The sequence below is a fragment of the Helianthus annuus genome, chromosome 1, assembly GCF_002127325.2.
Source record: "Helianthus annuus cultivar XRQ/B chromosome 1, HanXRQr2.0-SUNRISE, whole genome shotgun sequence".
NCBI lineage: Eukaryota > Viridiplantae > Streptophyta > Magnoliopsida > Asterales > Asteraceae > Helianthus > Helianthus annuus.
In genome coordinates this window covers 115,212,109-115,231,986 of record NC_035433.2, presented here as the reverse complement: position 1 = coordinate 115,231,986, position 19,878 = coordinate 115,212,109, and the positions used below count along the sequence as shown (strand labels likewise).

The 19,878-nt window shown below is 36.6% G+C and overlaps 1 protein-coding gene across 1 annotated transcript; it reads right to left on the bottom strand.

The window, feature by feature from the left end:
• Positions 1–6,281: 6,281 nt before the first annotated feature.
• On the bottom strand, positions 6,282–11,643 carry LOC110928580 (disease resistance protein RPV1-like). The gene is made up of 8 exons (XM_022171605.2): positions 10,982–11,643; positions 9,677–10,808; positions 9,247–9,567; positions 7,729–8,622; positions 7,092–7,648; positions 6,940–7,004; positions 6,615–6,846; positions 6,282–6,533 (listed from the first exon to the last, which is right to left on the bottom strand). Exons 1-5 carry the CDS (start codon positions 11,524–11,526, stop codon positions 7,409–7,411), a joined length of 3,132 nt encoding a protein of 1,043 aa, XP_022027297.2. The 5' UTR covers positions 11,527–11,643; the 3' UTR covers positions 6,282–6,533; positions 6,615–6,846; positions 6,940–7,004; positions 7,092–7,408.
• Positions 11,644–19,878: the final 8,235 nt, after the last annotated feature.

Sequence of the window (19,878 nt, the reverse complement as noted above, 5' to 3'; positions counted from 1 at the left end):
CTTCTCCCCTTGACGAGGCTAACGGTGCTCTGTTTTGCAGAATCACTGGAGAAGAAGCTCGGCAGCAACTGAATCAATCGAGAGAGAACTAACCCTTTTATGCGGATTCAAACCCCCTAGATACTTCGGTTCCGACCATTTATCTAGTGTTTCTTCAGTGGCGGTAGCCAAAGCTTCAGGCCAAAAAGAGGTAGGTATGTTAGACTCGATTAGGAGGGCTCGGGTGACCTCGAGGAGGATACGGTTTTTTCGTTCAGCCACCCCATTTTGTTCTGGGGTGTGGGCACATGTGGTCTGGTGGATTATCCCTTTAGAATTGCAAAAATTTCTCATGCGGTCATTCACAAATTCCCCACCATTATCAGATCGTAAAGTTTGAATTTGGGTTTTGAACTGGGTTTCGACCATGGTGTGGAATATTGTGAACTGATCCACAAATCCGATTTGTTTTTTAGAAAATAGGTCCAGGTCATTCGAGTGCAATCATCAATAAAGGTGACATAATAGCGGATGTTTTGGCCCCCACAAATTTTGGCAGGCCCCCAAACATCAGAATGAATTAATGAAAACGACATTTTAACCCTAGTATTATTTGGTTTAAAAGATTGTCTATGACTCTTAGCTAAAATGCAAGTTTCACAATTTAAAGTTTGATGTAAAGGAAAAAATTTTGGAAATAATAATTTTAAATAGCCGTCTAAGGGATGTCCTAGACGTCGATGCCATAGCCATACTTCGCGATGCACACTTCCATGAGCCAACATTGCCACCCCATCATGAGACACCTCATCCACATAATACAGGCCTTGACGCTCAGTGCCACGCCCAATAATCCCCCCCGACCTGATCTCCTGTAATATACAGAACGTGGGATGCATTAAGACAATGCAATTCAGTTCTTTTGTGACATGGCTTATTGACAAAATTTTGTGTGATAGCGAGGGAATATAGAGACAGTTGGTAAGTTTTAAGTCGGGCCCAATCTCTATAGTCCCTCCCCCGTCAACTTTGACAATTTCGCCACTGGCCATTTTAATATGGGTTTTTGTTGGGTTTTTTTTTGGGTTTTAATATCATTCGGGTCGTATGTCATGGTGTCAGTGGCCCCACAGTCGAAAATCCAGGGGTCAGTGTTAACGGTGTTCCGATTAGCCATATTTGCATACCCTATGTGTTTAGCGATTTTAAGGGAACTGGTTTTATTAAAACAACGTCTAAAAGCAAGATGTTTTATTTTCACCCTCATTTTCAGCTTAAAAAACTTATGGTTTCTAGATTTATATCTCTTATTATTATTGATGTTCCCAATAGAAAAACCATTATAAGCCTTTCCAATTCCCTGTTTACACTTATCAGACTTGGGTCCCCTACTAATATCCATCTTTACAGGTTTAGTCCCTATATCTTGTTTAGTATTTAGAAGGTGATGGATACTTTCAGGGAAAAATTTATAGTTAAACAAAGTAGAAGGGGGTTTTGAGAAGCCTCTCTTAGCCCCAGTACCTATGTTACGGTCATTGTCATCTTCATGAGAGAGAGGGTTTTTCTGACTGCCATGGCCGCCGCTCGTACTCTCCTTGTTGTCGCCGGACGCAACTCCCCCAAATCCTTCACGGCCGCCGGTGTTGCTGCCTTGGCCGGTAGTGGAGGTGTCGCGTTTCCCTTCGTCCTTATTGTTTTTCTTGGGTCCAATCTCCTACCAATCCGGATAGCCTACCAGATGGAAACACTGATCTTTAGTATGGCGAGGTTTTCCACAATGATCACACTTTAATTTTGCCTTTGGATCATTTTTGTTTCCGGTGGTTTTTTCCGATCGGCGGTACCCTTTGGAGATTAGCCCTAGACCATCAGTTTGTTGCAGATTGGTGGTGGCTAACCCAGATGCGATTCCATGGATCTGAGTTTCAGAGATCCCGGCTCCAAGGATTACTTGGTGGGCCGTTTCCTTCCAGATGGTAGCATATGCGGCTTCCGCGGTTGGAAGAGGTTCACTCTGGAGAATCTCACGTTTCACGGTGTCAAATCAATGATCAAGGGCATTTAGAAACTGGAATAGTTTCTGTTCGGATCGCAGCCTATTGTACGTGTTTATATCAGTAGTGCAGGTCATCGGGTTTGGCTCTCTTCTGTCAATCTCCCCCCAGATCCCTTGTAAGTTAATCCAGAGATCTTCGACCGGCACTTCTTTTTGCTTTAAGCTGTTTGCTTTGACGTGAAGATCGAAAATCTGTAGCTTGTCTTTCCCACTACTGTATGTGGTTTGCAGAGCTTCCCACAAGGTTTTAGATGTGGGAAATTCTGTAAGGTTACTCGCGATTGCTGGTTCGATGTTTTGAATCAACCACGAGAATACAATCAAATCGTCTTGTTCCCAACTGTCTGTCACACCCCTAATTTCCACGTGTCACCGGTGGGCCCGGTGGGGGATTATCGTGACGTAGTTGATATCGTCATAGTCAAACAACACAAATTATAATGCACAGCGGAAGCAAAGATAGATTTATTTCAACTTAAAATTTATTGTAATATCCAAGTATCATAAAATGTCGAAATAACATCCACAGGCAGAATCAGATAAACAGGAAACTTCATTTCAACAGACTTTGTGCATCCTAAGCTTGCGAGACTTCTATGGATGCTTAAGGAGTGACCAGCCTATTACGCGTAGTACCTGCACTTAGTCTTTTTGGAAAATACGTCAGTTTACACTGGTAAATACAATTCAACTGACTCATTTTGAAAAATGTTTAAAATTGATTTAAATGCACGTGGCATAAAACTTTTTATAACTTGGGACAATTATTTGCTTAATAATCTTGTAAAAGAATTACATGTTCGTTCTGCGTTCAGTAGCCCGGGTTCGTTGCGGGTTAAGGATTAATAGACACACCACTTAATATAATTCCGCCGCGAGACTTCTCTCGTACCGACGATTATACATGTTATACAGCGCTACGGGTGTACGCCTACACCCGAGTGCTAAGGTCGTGGCCATTCTTTGAATGATGCCAAGGATATCCGGGACATGGTCATTAAGCCCCCAAAGGCGTTTAACAAACAAAACAGCATTTTCAAACGGGTTCATTTGACTGCACATAACCAAGACCGGTTATGGTCAATTTCCCGACCAAGCGGTATTTTATATACCGTACCCCAAGCCCGTATAGGGAAAATAAGTTAAACGTATTTACCTGAGCAAGGTATAAACCAAATATAACGAGTGCAAGTAGCTTTTACTGGGCTCCTAGATCTGGAAATTAAGGTTTTAATAACCTATTAGAATCCTAACGGGTCTTAAGCTTAGACCGGTTAGTTGTATATAAAGATTACGGTTTTAAACGCACAATAAGGCGAAGACCGTTTTAGAATGTGGTTTTTGCCCCAACAAGTTTGCACACTTGTTTTATATGGGTATCATAATCACATTCTGGATTTTGAGACCAAAAAGATATGGTTTGACCCGTTTCGGCTAAAATGGCCAAACTAGCCACATAAGCCGATCCGAACGCGTATAATGCGTAACGAGTAACCATAGGAGTCAAATACAAGTTTCTGAAGTTAATATACTTAAAATATGTTGTGATATCAGAATGATACCTTCCATTATGCCCCAAATGATTTTTAAACCAAAACTATGCCTCATAAGGGCGTTTTGGTCATTTTATAAGGTGTAAAAGAGTTAAATTAATAACCTGAGTTACAGGTCTGATTACATTAGTAAATATATTTAATTTACTAAGTTATAACAGTAGGGTATCAAAATTTGTGAAATTTATTGGCTTTAACCTTACTATGCACCGTAGGGGCATTTTGGTAATTTCACAAGTGCCTAAAAGGTCAATTCTGGAATTCTAAGTTCAAAACATTTGCCTACTGTTTAAAAATATAAAAGTATACTAATTACATCAGTAGGTTCAAACCCTTATGCTAAATAAGGTCCTAGTGCACACTTATATGTTAGAAATGCCTAAAAAGGCGATTTGGAGCCATTTCCGGGTTTTCTGTAAAAAGCTGATATTTTTAATATTCCAGAAGGCTCAAAATAATTTATTTATAATAACAAATCTGTAGAATTTGGTTTGAGGTCAAAAGATTTTGTAAAACTCATTTTATGGCTAAAAAGGGTAAAACCGACATAAACCGAATTAATCTTAGAACACTAAGTTATGCTCAGCCTAAAAATAAATAAAAATCACCAAAAATCCCAAAATATTATTTTATAACAGTGGGTAAAAAGTTTGGTATAAAAATTTGGGTTTTAATAGGCTATACGTAATTTACGCCATTTAATTAGTAAAGAAGCTCTTAATTACGCTATTGAGCATAACTCTTAATCTAGACCTCAAACTGACTTCAAATTTTGGGTGCAAGTTTATAAATTAGCAACTAAGGTGCCTACCCTTTTACATTTTCAAAAATCACGTTTTAAGGTCAAATGGGCATAATGGTCAACATATAAGCAATTAACGGAAACATGCATGTGAATAGGATATCTAATGAACCGGGTTGTATAAACTCAGGGAGTTATACTAATATGCAAATAGGTTCAAAAGAAGCTCTAAGGCAATCCTAATCTTGCTTAAACGGGTCAGAACTGAAAGTCAAAGCAGAAGTCAAACTTTGCGACTTTCGGTTCCAAACCGAACCTAAACTGAAAATTGTCGAGTTGAACATTCTGTTGACTTTTTATAGTTAGCTTTGACTCGACAATTGACATGCTTAAAGTGGAAATCTGGAAATACCCTTTTAAGGGTTTGATACCCACTTAATTACCTACTTATAGGTGTTTTTAATTCGGGATATTAGTGAGTAATTATGAACTAATCCCGAAGTCAAACCTTAATTACGATGGTTTGACTTTTAGCTAATTAACTAAGCTAAAAGTAATTAGAGGGGTTTAAGGACACTTACAAGAGTCCTAAGAATGCTTAAGATGCCTAAGAAAATTTGTTGTAGTCCAGGAAAGCTCCAGAGATCATGAACAAGAGTGCCAAGTGAGCAAGTGAAAGATGGTTACACACAAGCTCCTTTTATAGCAAACCAAGTGCCTTAGGATCTTGCCAAGTAACTCTAGGATAGTTAGGAGATGATCCCAGGTGCCCCTATAAGACTAAATACTGCCTAGCAAGCCCCTGGTTTCGAAAATTTACGTTTTAAGTCGGTTAACAGGTTGAACAGGCAGCTGTCCCAAATCTGCTGCCAGCGACCTCCTTACGGACCGTAAGCACGTGGCCTTGCGATCCGTATGCGTTTCTTACAGACCGTAAGCTTTAATCTTTACGGTCCGTAACCGACCTTGCTGTAAACTCCCAGGTACCCTCCTTACGGACCGTAAGCCTAAGGCTTTGCGGTCCGTAACCGATGGCCAGAGGACAAAATTTTGTGAGCTTTTAAGTCTTAACCAAGCAATCAAACCAACTCCGAAATCAGTCCCTCTTTTTCAGATGTGGGACCATCTTGATCAGCCATTGCATGCCTAGCATGCTCTTACATGTTTCCCATTCAATTTCAACTCTCGAGGGTCTTGCAAAGTGACGGAGATTACCAAGAATGAGTCTTGGATTCTCATAATAGTTGGCCAAGGAAAAATAATTATATTGATTCCTTTTTTTGCAAGGATTTTATTTAACATTTTCAGTAGTAACAACCTATAATTCCAAAGTCCTTAATAAAGATGCAACTTTATTTATTTGAGGGCAGCCGGTTATCATATAAGATGATTTTCAAAAGATTTAAGGATCTTGGGATTTATAAAAATTCGGGTCGCTCAGAGGTGTTTTAATAACATGCCGCCCTCGGGTCGTTCAGATGTATTTTAAATAACATGACGCCCTAAAAATCCTACCAAACATCTTTTATTTAATCTGGCTTTTCTGACACGTCTGTCTCTCGTGACACGTGTCTTTATTTCAATGGACAGGAATTTCCGAGGTGTTACACTGTCGTATCGAGCATCCGTGCTTTCGGGTGGTTTCGAATCGAGATGGTTAAGAAGGTTTTTTGACTTCCCACCAATAGCCACCCGTATCATACGAGACCATAGCCCGAAGTTCTGGCTATTGAGTTGGATATTGATACGGAGGCTGTCGGAAATGCTATGTTTTGTGGATGTGTTGGTTTGATTCAAACCTTCCTTCAAAAGGTTGGCAATCTGTAAAGAAAGATTATTACCGTCGGAATCCGACATGGCAGTAATCCGTCTTTTTTCCAGGTAAATGATGAAAGCGAGGATTTATTCCCGCTCTAATACCATGTTACACGGTAATCAGCCGGAAAGAAACCAAGAATGAGTTTATTTTTATTGAATGAATATTGTTCTTTATTTCTGTGATACTTTTACAACTTGGAAGCCACCCTAAATATAGAGACTACAGGCAACGGCTCCTTTAGAATACAAGGAAACTAAATAAGTTTAAAAGGAAATACAATATTATAAAAAAGGAGGTGATGATAGGTTGATCCTGTAAAACCGGTTTATTTTTCTAACAGTGCCGACGCATGACCCGTTAACGAACCGATTAATCCAACAGCTGCAAGTCACAAAACATGGAGTACATTATTTCTATAAAATAATGTTGATTGACAGACAGGAAGGGAAGGAGGGTACATACAAATAATGGGTACTTTTGATGGCATTATAGACATCTTCCACAAAAGACATATCCACTTATGATTAAAATTTTGATGCTGGTCCAGAGATGATGAGTGAGATGCAACCATTCTTATTCAACCTTTAGAATATCCAATATGTCATCTATTATAGCCTTGTCATGTTCCAATTTCCATGCATATATCCTCATGCATGGCTATAACTCCTTTCATTTCATTGCATTTCGGTATGTCCTGCGACCAAGAACTTTGATGAACACCTATTTTGTACTGTACGTACGGCTTTTAATAATGTGAAGAAAGAAGGGTTTGGATGTTTGAATGTACCTGAGATTCATGGCCAAGTATTTTAGACTTCTTTTGGGAGAAAGCTTGAAAGGTCACTTCTTTTTCTGGTGAGAGGAGAATAGATAAAAAGTTATACATCAATTATTATTCACATTTTTGTAGCGGGACTGTAAATTTTATTGATTAAATACCTCTATATCTAGAGCCATCAAAGAAATGCATGTTAGATAAAAAGTACTCTCCTGTGGGATATTGAAAAGCAGAGAGATCTCCACCAATTATATGATTCCATGACTTGTAATAACGCAACGCATCTTCTTCTTCCTCAATCTTTCCATCGTCATACACAACATTCACCCCACATTTCTTTGTAAGTTGCTCGTTACAATATCTTTGTGATACAACGATAGTAATTTGGTCACCAACTGTCATCTCATTTGGCCCGAACATCCAATGGCTTAACAAAGTTAAATACTTTCCACCTACCTTGACTTTGTCGATATAATGATTATAAATCCATGTGTGGTTTTTTTGTAATATTACTAATTTTGATCTTTGGCAACACAAAAGTATCATACGAAAATTGACGCATCGTCTCCATACAATAGAAATTCAATCCTCGGAGCTTCTTAGGAGATGATGGGATGGTAAAGGATATTGACGGGCCCTTGCTTCTACACCTAATCCAATTCGGCATTCCTTTATCCTCATGATACATTGTGCTGAATATTCCAAATTCATAATACATCTGCAAAACAAAACATTAATCACCATAAATTTATAGTACACACATATATATTCACAAAACCAGAGATAGTTAGAGGAAACCTTGGTTTGAGATTTATCGGATTCTGCAAAAGTGCAAGTTTCTAGGTGCCTTTCTTTAATCAACTCATCTAAGTTTGTCCAGCCCAAACTACGCAATACCTTTTTCTCAACGCATGCCAAAGGTTGGATTTTGACCATGCCATCAATTTCATAGGACAAAGGTGATAATAGCTTCCAAGGTCCATCTATGTTGAGTGGGGACATTTTTTCATCAAACTTAATTTTCTGTAGTGAAGTATTACGATGACCGACTGATAATACTCTTAGCGTATATGGAGGATGCTCAATTGATATAACCATCTCACAGTATTTCATACTTAGTATCTTAAGCCTAGGAAGGCTTCTCACACAATTTGGCATTGAAACAATTGGATTATCATCCAAACATAAATCCTCTAGCATTGATAGGCAGCTAAAGTCCCTTGGAAAGGATTCATTAGACAAATTACTATTTGCAAGTGACAGAACTATTAATGAACTTGGTAAAGAAGTCACAAAGAACTTGAAATCGCTTGGTATAGCATCGATAATGGTAGATGAAGAGGTTTGTGAGCTTATACTAAAATCCGATGAATTTGTATCCCACATCTCGATTTTAGATTCACAAAAATTACAACCATCTAAGAATAATGTTTGAACTTTCTTTAACTTGCCTAAGGATATTGGAAGCTTTTTAAGCTTGTAGCAGTAACTCAGATCAATGTGGACAAGCTCAACACATTGATCAACCGATTCACATACCACAATCAAACTTATGCAGCTTACAACTATTAACCTCTCAAGTTCAGGGAGTTCGAAAAAACCACCAAGACTATGAAGTTGTTCACAGAAACTCAGATCAAGAACCTTCAATGATCCAAGCAACCTTTTGCCTTTTGAGCATGATCTAACAAACTATAGAAATGGATATAAGTTAGTATTGAATTGAATTGAATTGAATTTAATCAAGATGAAAAAGTAATAAAAGTTGTCTTGTGAATCATTTTAAGTAATTGATATTTACAAAAGACCTAAGGGGTCCTATTAGGTTAAGTTCTAATATGTTCTAAGAGGTGTGATGTGTAAAGCGTATGAACTAGCATGATTCCTCGCATGAAGAATGACGGGAGGTGAAGGGGGTTGCACCCTTTGTGTGCTTCGAGGCAGCAGGAGGAGACCTAAATGGAAAACATGGTACTTAGTTGCCAACAGTTTTCCCTGTGAAATCAACAAGTTATTCCCACCACACAACTACATTTATGGTCTACAAAATGGACACCCTATTTTATACTATTAGAATACAGATGGACACGTTGTTTATACTATTAGAATAATGAGTAAACAATTATGTCTCTGGTTTTGTTATTAATACCTAAGCGTGACTTTGGATTATCTTATTATGATTCCGCGGTAGTATAGACAATTGTTGGATTAAAATACTACGATTTGAAAGTTTTATCATCACGATTTAAAGTTTATCCAAATGGATTACTAATTTCTATCAATCTCTTACCCAAAAAAAAAAAACAAATAGCTTACCTTTTGCCTCTTTGCAGGTGGTTGTGGGTTACTATATGACATGTCAAAATATTCAATATTACTATAGGACAAGTCAAGAGCAACCAGATTCTCCATTGGTAAGTCTAAAGGTATAGACTTTAAAGGGAACCCATGCATACACAACCATCGTAATCCTTCTGGAAATGTTCGGAAACAGCCATTTAGTTGTACATAGTTGAGTTGTAGTAGCGTCAGATTATCCATCTTACGTAATGAGTCCTTCTTCAGCTTAAACGATCCACACAACTTTTTTTCAAGCATTCTCGTATCAAGGGCAAGGCCTAGAAGATTTCTCTTGCCCTATGAAGAAAGGGAATGCAAACAAAACTATAAAGGTTATATACAAGTACATAGACCATAAAGTTACTTTGAACATGTATAATTACTAAACAAATATGTGGCATCTTACTTTTTTATGTTTCAACACTTTGAATGATTCCACATGACACCATAATCGACTACGCTTCCATGGCTTATAAGGTGATTCTTGTCTTACTAAATCTCTTCCCATCTCTTGAACCAATTGATGCATCATCAACTTGTTGTCCCGTCCGATACTAAGAAGGCATCTGTTAGTGAGATTTCTTATCCCGGGTCTTGTCTTTATATCACATGAATTTAATATTCTTTCCGTCAAATCTTTATCCATTCCCACAAAGAAACATGCGATGTGCTTAAACAAGTCCTTATCATTATCAAATGACAAAGAGTCAAAGCTCATTTGCAATGTTTTTTTTATACGAGAATGAGGTTCTTTCTTTAGCGCTTCTATGTAATACTCCCATTCATCTATATCTTCACATTTACGAAGAGACTTGCCCAAAACTTCAAGAGCAAAAGGATGTCCATCACAATACTTCACAAGCTTTTCTGAAACCTCCTTATAACCTTCTTTGGGCTTTTTGCTCTTGAATGTATGAATGCATAAAAGCTCTAGTGATTCAGCCTCACATAAACCATTAAGTAAGACCTTTGTATACTTCGGTTGAACTTGTGGGTCAAATAGTGTAGACCTTTCTGTTAAAGAGGCATCCTTGGTTGTTATTATTATTTTGCTTCCTGGGTGTAAACCTTTGTTTCCGAGTAAAGCATCCAGTTGGTCAAGACTATGAATATCATCAAGCACTAAAAACAACCTTTTACGGGCTAGAGCATTCTCAATCTTAGAGGTGTACACGGAGACATCATTAACTTGAATTGAGACTTTTTTCGAAATGTCTCCATGAAGTTGCTTTTGTATATCAAGCAATCCATTAATGTGCTCATTACATCTTGCATTAATACCTTCGATAAAGCTACTTTTGTGAAATTTACTAGAGTGTAACTGGAAAACATGTTTAGCCAGAGATGTTTTCCCAATCCCACCCATGCCTGCAACCGTGAGAATGTCAGCAATATGAGAAGATCCATCAGTCAACCATGAACTGATGATATGAATATAATGGTCCATCCCGATCAGAAGTGGCAAGGTATTACTTAAGGGCACACCTAACCTACGGTTGATGTCGGTAACTATTTCCTCGATAAACCCGGTCTCTTTCCTAAAATTGAGGTCAATAAGAAAATGAAACATCATTGTGAAAAATTAAAGAATCTAATCTATGAACATGATAATTCAAAGATCCAAGCCAAATATATCATATTATGCTGACTTTTTGTAATTTTTAAACATCCAAACCAAAATATAGTTGTGAAAATATAGTTGTGTGATCACCTGTTCTTTGCATCTTTTCCTTTTAAATCAGCAACTTGTGTGAGTGCCCTCTTCCATAACTCCATCTTTTGACCCCATTCACTTCTTTTCTCTGCATTTGTTTCTGTCTCCAACATCTGTTTATGTTGTACCATTGCTTCCCCAAAGCTTCCATGCTGCTTCCTGACGTCCGTGGGAGAGACATGATAGAAGATGGGGATAACGATTTGGTTAAAGTTCCTGTTTCGCTCAAGGATTAATACCAGTTCCTCTAGGCACCATGTGGATGAAGCATAATTCTTAGACAACACGATAATAGAAGCTCTAGATGATTTAATCGCACACTCGAGTTCTGGTTTTAGTGGTTCTCCAGTTTCGATATCTTCATCATCCAAAAACGTGATGATATTGGCATCCACAAGGGCATTGTAGAGGTGATCTATGAAACTATTACGAGTATCAACAGCTCTAAAACTTAAAAATACGTCATATCTATGATTATGATCATGATTTGATGAAGAAGATGAGGATCCTGGTAAAAGTTCAAGTTCAGAGAGAAGAACCATGATGAATTATTAGAAGGTATGAGTGATTTGAGTGAGGAGATGAGGAGGGAGGGCTGTATATGTTTAAAGATTTTAAAGAAATAAAGTCTAATTCAACAACTACAATCTGGAATTTGCATCGAAGTTTCGATGTTTGGATTTGTGAATTATGTGGTTATAATTTGTTATCAATATATGTCTTGATATGGGTCGAACATGTCTTGAAATTTCAGAATACATACATTCCACAAAATTGAATTTGTGTAATTATCATCTGTTGTGATATTTTAACCAACTTATTTTTACAATTATACTTGTTTCAAATTTATATATTAAAATAAAAATCAAATTAATAATCATAATTATTAAGTAATAAAAAACTAAAAAACTAGAACTCATTTAACTATAATAGATGATAATTTAATTTTATTTGGAGTTACATTATTTCAGTTTATGTTTATACATGATGAATATAAGTGCAAATTTGGATGTGATATTATTTCAGTTTATGTTTTATACATGCTGAATATAAGTGCAAAAAGTCTCAACTCTCAAGTCAACAACGACCTTTGATATGGGACCTACTTGAATATAAGGTTACAGGGTATGGTGACATCCTATTTTTGGAGGACCATCCGTCACGTAGGCGCCACATCATAGTCCTCCCAATAATGGTCCATCCCCCAAAAGTAGAGGGTATGAGAGGATGGTCCTAGTCATAGTCCTCCCCACCATTTCTATATATTTTTTTAATCTTCTACTTTTTTTTAACATTTAAAAAATAAACTAACAAAATATTTTCATTAATATTAAAACCACATTACATAAATTTAAAACAAAACATAAACTTAAAAAAAAAACAAACATAGACTTAAATAATATTATGCTTCTTCATGATGTCGGTTTGAAGTTTTTTCAACATCGAACTTTCGGCTCGGGATACTGATCGACATCCATTGTTATCATTTCCCATTCCTTGAGCCGAAATTTTTCATCCGAAATTCTGATTTTCTCATTCGACAATCGGATCTTCTCGCGTAACTTTTCTTCCGCTACACGAGCTCTTTCTTCGACGGCCTGCTCCTTCACCTTCGTCTTTTGGTCCATAAGGTCGAGGAACTTCGCCAAAACCTTGGACCAAAACCCGTCACCCGTTTGGTTATTACCTATAATAAAACAAACAAAATATATAAAGTTAAACAAATTAAACAAACAATTAAAATATGTAAACTGTTAAAAAAATAAAAAAAACTTCAAACAATAAATAAAAAAAATAAACAAACTTTAAAAACTTAGAAACTGTTAACAAAAAATTTAGAAAAACAAACTTTAAAAAAATGAATAAACCTTAAAAAAAAAAGATAAACCTTAAAAAAATACGAACCTTTTGTCTTGTTGTTAGACGTGGCTATGTAAGCCTTGGCTAAGGCTTCTTCTTCGATTGGCGTCCACTTAGTCGACTTCGGTTTGGACGATTGCTCACCAACCACTTACTTGCCTTTGTTTCGTTTTCCTTTTCCTTTAGCCGGTTGGGTTTCGGGAACAACCTCCACATCGTCGCCGGGTTCGGATTGTTGAAAGGGTTGCGTCGGGATCGGTTGGGGTTGAACGGGTGGTGTCGGGTTTGGTGGGAAATTATAAGCACCCCGCAACATCATTTGTTGAAGGGCTTGATTTTGAGAGAATTGAGCGAATTGGTTTGGCGAGTGTTGGAATGATGCAAACGCATTTGATGAATATTGCGAGAATTGGTTCGGTTCTAGCGTCGGATAATATGCCGGAACCAAGAAAACATTAGGTTGGGTCGGCTTGTTGGGATTGTTCGGGTTGTTGAAGGGTTCCATGATAGAGTATAAAAGTGGGAAGAAGATTTATAAAAAATAGGTGAGAGGGATGAATTTTTGGGTTAAATTTGTGAATGGAGGTGAAAATGGAATGGAAATATAAATATTTGAAAATTATGACCGTTTGTTTTTTTTTGGAAAATGGAATTTTAATTTTTTTTTAAACGGTCACTTTTTGAGATTCGGGGCCCACCATAGTTCTGTCGCTAACGTCCAAGAACCGACAGAGAGGACGGGGACGAGGGGATGGTGTAGCCGGCGTCGCCGGGTCAAGACGGGAGGGGGGACGCCCCCATACCGTGTAGCCTAATTTCCAACTTCAATCGAATGGGACCTACTTGAATATGCCTAGTAGTTTCTAACATCAATCGAATTTGTGTAAGTTGTATCTACATATATATTTTAAATTAGGTTTAGATTCAAATACAAAGGCTCTAAAAAAGAAGAAGTCGTATAAAGGGTATTAAGAGATGACCTCATTTAATAAGTATTGGAACCGTCTCATTAAATTTTACAATGTGAGATTTTAGGGTTTCATTATTGGATTTATAGGTTATAGATTCTAGAATTTTTATTTATTATCATTGTATCTTTTATTTATTATTGTGTTTTTTCTATATTTACGTTATTATGTATTTTTGTGATTTATTGTGTATTTTTTCCTCGACATTGTGTTATATTTTTCGGCATTGTATCATCTTGTGTAATCCATTGTGTTTTTGTATATATTTCTTATTTTTAGGAGACTTTTTAGAATAATTTAACCCTTTAAATTAGAATCAAAAGTTAAACTTATGATACAAGATATTGAATTTGGTCATACAAACAACAACAACAACCTTACCCAGTATAATCCCACCTATAGCCAGACCATTCATAGGATCTGGTGAGGGTGAGATGTAGGCAAGCCTTACCTTTATCCCATGAGAAGTCGCTTATAGTAAAACCCTCTGCTCCAAAACCCTAACCAAGACATAAGATTCCAAACAACATACTCAGGCACACAACTACTATAAAAACGTAAAACTAAAATAATTAAAATACAAACATAAACAGTATTTCTTAGTAAAACTACGACATCAGGAAATAGCAAAAACCTATAAAAATGTCATATAACTCCTCAAAGAGAAATTGAAAATTAACCACCTAAGACAAGAACCTAAAACAAAACCAGGGCCACCTCCTAGAAGTCCTTAACCTTGATCCTACGTCTCCACGAAGTTCTATCCTCAACCATGTCCTCTGAAAGGTGTAAATCTAGCAAATCATGTCTAATCCGCTCATCCCAAGTCATTTTCGTCCTGCCTCTACTCCTCCTTCCCTCTATAGTGAGTGTTTCGACTGTTCTAACCGTGGTAGCTACATGTCTCCTCCTGACATGCCCAAACTGTAACAACTCTCACTAAAATCAATACTTATTATGTTAATTGTCTAATAAGGAAACCCTAATTGAGAAACCCAAGTATTTCTGCATTAACCCTAAAATTTTCAGAACAATCAAAATCAGGATCAGGGCCCCTAAAACTCAAGGGGGTTAAACCCTAATTGATAATTATCCTTAGAAAACGCTATCTAAATTGAATTTTCATCGTACGTCGACTCACCAGGGCTATGCAAGTGACCAGGCTACCCTAGGTTAGGGGGGTGTGCCCCGCGACTCGCGACAGGGGTAGGGGAACCCTTCACGACACGCGGGAGGCTCCAATTTCGGGTATAAATACAAGGGTTTGGGACTTGAACTGTTCAATTGTTTCGACGATAAAATTCGAAATATACGCTGAGTTATATACTGTTTACTTCAAAAAATACACGAATCACGAAACGCTGCCGCGATAAACAGGGTAATAACTCGATCGCTATTACGATTCAACGCCCGATCGATTGAAACTATCCAACGAATGTTTAAGTGCTGCTCAAATTGGGTTTATACTTTGTCATTCGTCGTTAATTCGATGGATGTTTAAGTATCACACTTTGTCATTTGTTGTGAGGGTTTTAATCTCGTGAATTGTCGTAAATGCTGTATTAGTTACTAACCCGGTTCGTGTGCATTGTTATTTAAATTAGGTTAACAAGCTAATCAATAGGCTAAGCTCTGCTTACATAAATCTACAATGTGAGTCATTCTCTTTTTATCAACTGTTTTACAAAACTCCAAGTTACTTTCAAAGTTATAATTACAGGGATTAAGTCTACGTAATTTTTTTTTCCAGAAATGAGTCAGGTCAAATATAATATGTTTTCAAGCTTATTTTTATGTATGTTTTCAGTTGATCTGCGATGTAATTTTTTTTTCGAAAAGCCGTGGCAACGGGCCGGGCAATTTACTAGTTTTTTTTTATACATTTATCATTACATTTTCTCTCTCCTGCACTCATAACAACTAATAGTAAAAAATAAGTGCGGGGAAAAATTTTCCCAAATATATAGATGAACAATAATATTTTCTCCCTCCTTCACTTACAATCACTTTCTAAAACATATGAAACCACTCATAAATATATCCAGAACCTGTTATGATTGCTCTTAGAAGTCAGGAAGTACTAGATATTGTTTTTAGTAGACCCTAACGAGATATGTGCTTTGGAAATCTATGGTGTATACTAGGTATGCAATGTTCTGGGGAAGTATGTTTGGAACAAATTAACACTAAATTAACAGAATAATATATTTTATTGATCTCGTACACACAATAATTCATATTACATTACATTGGGTAAAGATAGTGTAAAAAGGGCCTAAAGTGTGAGAAGTGTATTATAACATTATATATAATACTATATAACACCATATAAACACCGTATAACAATATGTAACACCATATAACACTATGTAACAGTATATATCATTATATAACAAATATAACACTATACATCTATCATAGACATGCTATCAGACAACCTATAATGTTATATAATGATATATAGTGTTACAAAGTGTTAGAGCATTCACATTCTATCCATCAAATCTTGAGAGAGAGGTTTTTAAATTATAAAAAGTGGTTTAAGTGGTTGTGAGTAGATGAGAGAGAAAATGTTACTGTTCATCTGTATATTTGGGGGGACACTGTTCACCCTGTATAATTTTTTAATATATTTTGAAAGTGGTTGTGAGTAGAGGAGAGAGAAAAGGTAATAATAAAGGTATAAAATATTATTATTTAATTGAAAGGGGAGAGAAAATATAGTTGTTTTTAGTGTATTTATAGGGTGTAAAATGGTGGATAGAATGTGAATGCTCTTATATGGTATTATATGGTGTTACATATTGTTATACGGTGTTTATATGGTGTTATATAGTATTATATATAGTGTTATAATACACTTCTCACACTTTGAGCACTTTTTACAGGATCCCCTACCTACATTACATATATACATATGGGTAAATTACACTTTTCGTTCTATATGTTTGTATCAGATTGCAATGAATGTCCTTTAACTTTAATAATTACATTCACAGTCTTTAATTTGGAAAACCCATTACACCGTAGGTCCTTTTGCACAAACCAGGATAAAAATTTCAGTTCAGTATGGCATGTGCCTTGCACATGAGGGTTGATGTATTGCAAAATACATCTCTTATTTGTGTAAAGTTTGTATAGTTTTCCTTTATTTTTAATTATATTTTAGTTAGAATTTCGTTACTTTGATAAAATCTTGTGTTTCTAGGTCTTCGGTGCTAAAAATGTCGAAAAACAAAGTGTTATAGGCTGGGAAACAAGTTGAAAAGGAGTTAGAAAGATTTCTGAAGTTTTGGAATGCTGAAGCCAATAAAAAACGGAACAATCTGTGAAAATGGAGCCGTCGCGCTACGCGACAAGGAACCATCAGAGCCGTCGCGCAGCGCCTCCATTTAAATATTGATTTCTGGGATTTGATAGGGTCGCGTCACGCGACCTTGAAGCAATATACCCGTCGCGCGACGCGACGGGGTAGTTTGACGGATTTTGCTCGCTAATCAATTAGGGTTTCATATAAAAAGCCAAGAAATCATTAACAAACCCTAATTACGAATTAAGGAAGCAAGAGGCGATTTTCAGAGAAATTATTGAGTGTTTCGAAGCGTTTTTGATCACTGGAATCATTGGTTCAAGTTCGGGACGAAGATTAAAGACTTACACGGGTTCTCCAATTCCTTGTTTGTTGATTTCTCTTTCGAAACTCGTTATCATGAATTCTTGTTTGAACAACTTTGCTTTGTTTTCTTTGTTTAATATGCTTGGCTAAACTTTTAAGCCGCCTAGACTATGATGAATGGATTGAAATAAAGTTTGAACCTTTTTCGTTAATTGCATGTCTTTTATGGATTGATTGTGTATTGTAAAAGGTTTAGTTTATTAATTTGATGTGTATGCGTACTTTAATTTGGTTAATTATTATCAATTGCTTCGTGTGAATCTAGGTGGTTGTCTTCTACAGAATAGGTTCATGCTAGATCTTTGACCTTGTGTCGTTGACCTTTAGGGTGAATTGGCCAATAAACCTTAGAAGTGATAGTTAATAATTTGCTAGATTTTAGTATTCTACTAGTCCTAATAGCTGGAAGGTGCAGGGCTATTGGTAGATCTTACCCGGTGAATTGCTTTAGACAGTCTTTGGAAAAAGTCATGCCTTAGTTGCCCCGTCGGTTTATTAGTTGTAAGACCCTTACTATTATTTTATGATTTTCTTATAATTTAAGTCCATAATCATGTAATTACGGTTACAATTAGAATGAAAAATACGGGTCTATTAAAAACTTTTACAATTTAAAGTAATACAACATAATGTGATTTAATTCATCGTTTTAGAATAACGACGAAACAACTTGCGGAAGCTTCATTTTTTTTATGTGTGTTCGGTCCTTTGCCATCGCTTGATCTCCACCGGGTACACTTGATATCACCTATGATCAAAACCAACGTAAAAGTTAGTTTTGGATAACCTAAATATAAGTTTAAACAAGTTCTACGCATCAAATAATCAACAAAATATTTATTTCAACTTTGATGTCTCTCGCGTGTTGCGCGAGACACGTCTCAACGTGTCGCGTGTCGCGCCCGAAACAATGTTACCCATCGCGTGGCGCGGGGGAAACCCTTTTCCAGCGATTCCAGGTCTGGGAGCTGCATATCTGCCCAGCTATGGTTTTAGTCGAAAAACGAACTTTAAAAGGGCATAACTTTCATTCTACTTACCCGTTTTGCGTGATTCTTTTTCCTACGCGTTCGTAATTTAATTACGGACCAGTTTATCTTCTTTGTTCGCATCAAATTCAGATTTATAAGCGTAAGGCTTATAAATCCCTTTTTTATGATTATTCGACCCGCTTATGTTAAAATCACAAACTTGTTTCTAGTTAACCGTAATTCATACGCCCAAGTATTCGACTCAAGATCTTTATCTCGGGTTCATAACTTTTGAGAATTTCGTAGCCAATACCCCAGTTATGCGCGAAACTCGTTTTGACCCTTTTAGAGAATTTGAACTTTTAAGTTTAAATTTCACTCATTCATTTCACCCATCCTTTTCCCACTTTTGTATTATCTATTACATTCCACCACAACTATTCTTGTGGTGGACTTAGTATATTTGAACATTTTTTTCGGATTCTACACTTCGGTTGGTTGTTTTACGGAAAAGACCCGTTTCTAGGCATTTAACCCAAAAGGCCTATGCTTAAAACCTTTATACTTATTAAAAGCTCATCTAATTATAATACATATTCCTAAACGACCTCTAAGGGTTGTCGTCCAATTTACCCTTCAAGGGCATTTTGGTCAACTTTAGTCCCTCCTTTTACGACGAAGGACTTTAACTAATTATTTAACCAAAAATTGCACTTTTAACTATAAGTCTATATATGCGTACCTGGCCCGGGTCAACAAATAGACCCGATTTATACCTCGCTTTAATCATCACACAATCTATGGCGACGTAATTATCCGATTTGCTAATCGCTCCTGTCAATATAAGACTCGACAACCAAATTAGTCGCTATTCTCAAATGGCGTTGTCACCACCATTCGACCCGTTTGGCCTATATGCCCAATATTACCCCTTTTTACCATTCATTATGGTTTTCATCACTTTCGCTTATTCCGACCCATTTCAATTTACGTCGGAACATCACATTTCAAATATTAGCTTATCATTTTCATAACCTTTATAATCATTACGCATTCTAAAATAAAAGGGTGTAAGATTCACTTACCTTGCATCCATGCCACGCTTTTCTTTCCATACTCGCTCCGTTTGACCCGCTTCATCCACAAGCTTCCACCTAGCTTGTTAAGCGCCAAACTATTATCCAATGTTCATAAGGTGGTTAGATTAACCATAATTTAATATGATCTTCCACCTTACACATTTCTATGCATTCATCCGAACACTTAATATAATCACGTTTTACACACAACTAAGTAGACCGCGATTTCATTTAGGCATTTCATATGACTGAAAATGGGTTATTTTTGGTGACTTGTTTAACATGTTTACAAGTCTTCAAAAATTATGATTTTTTTATGTGGTGTACCTCTCGGAGGGTT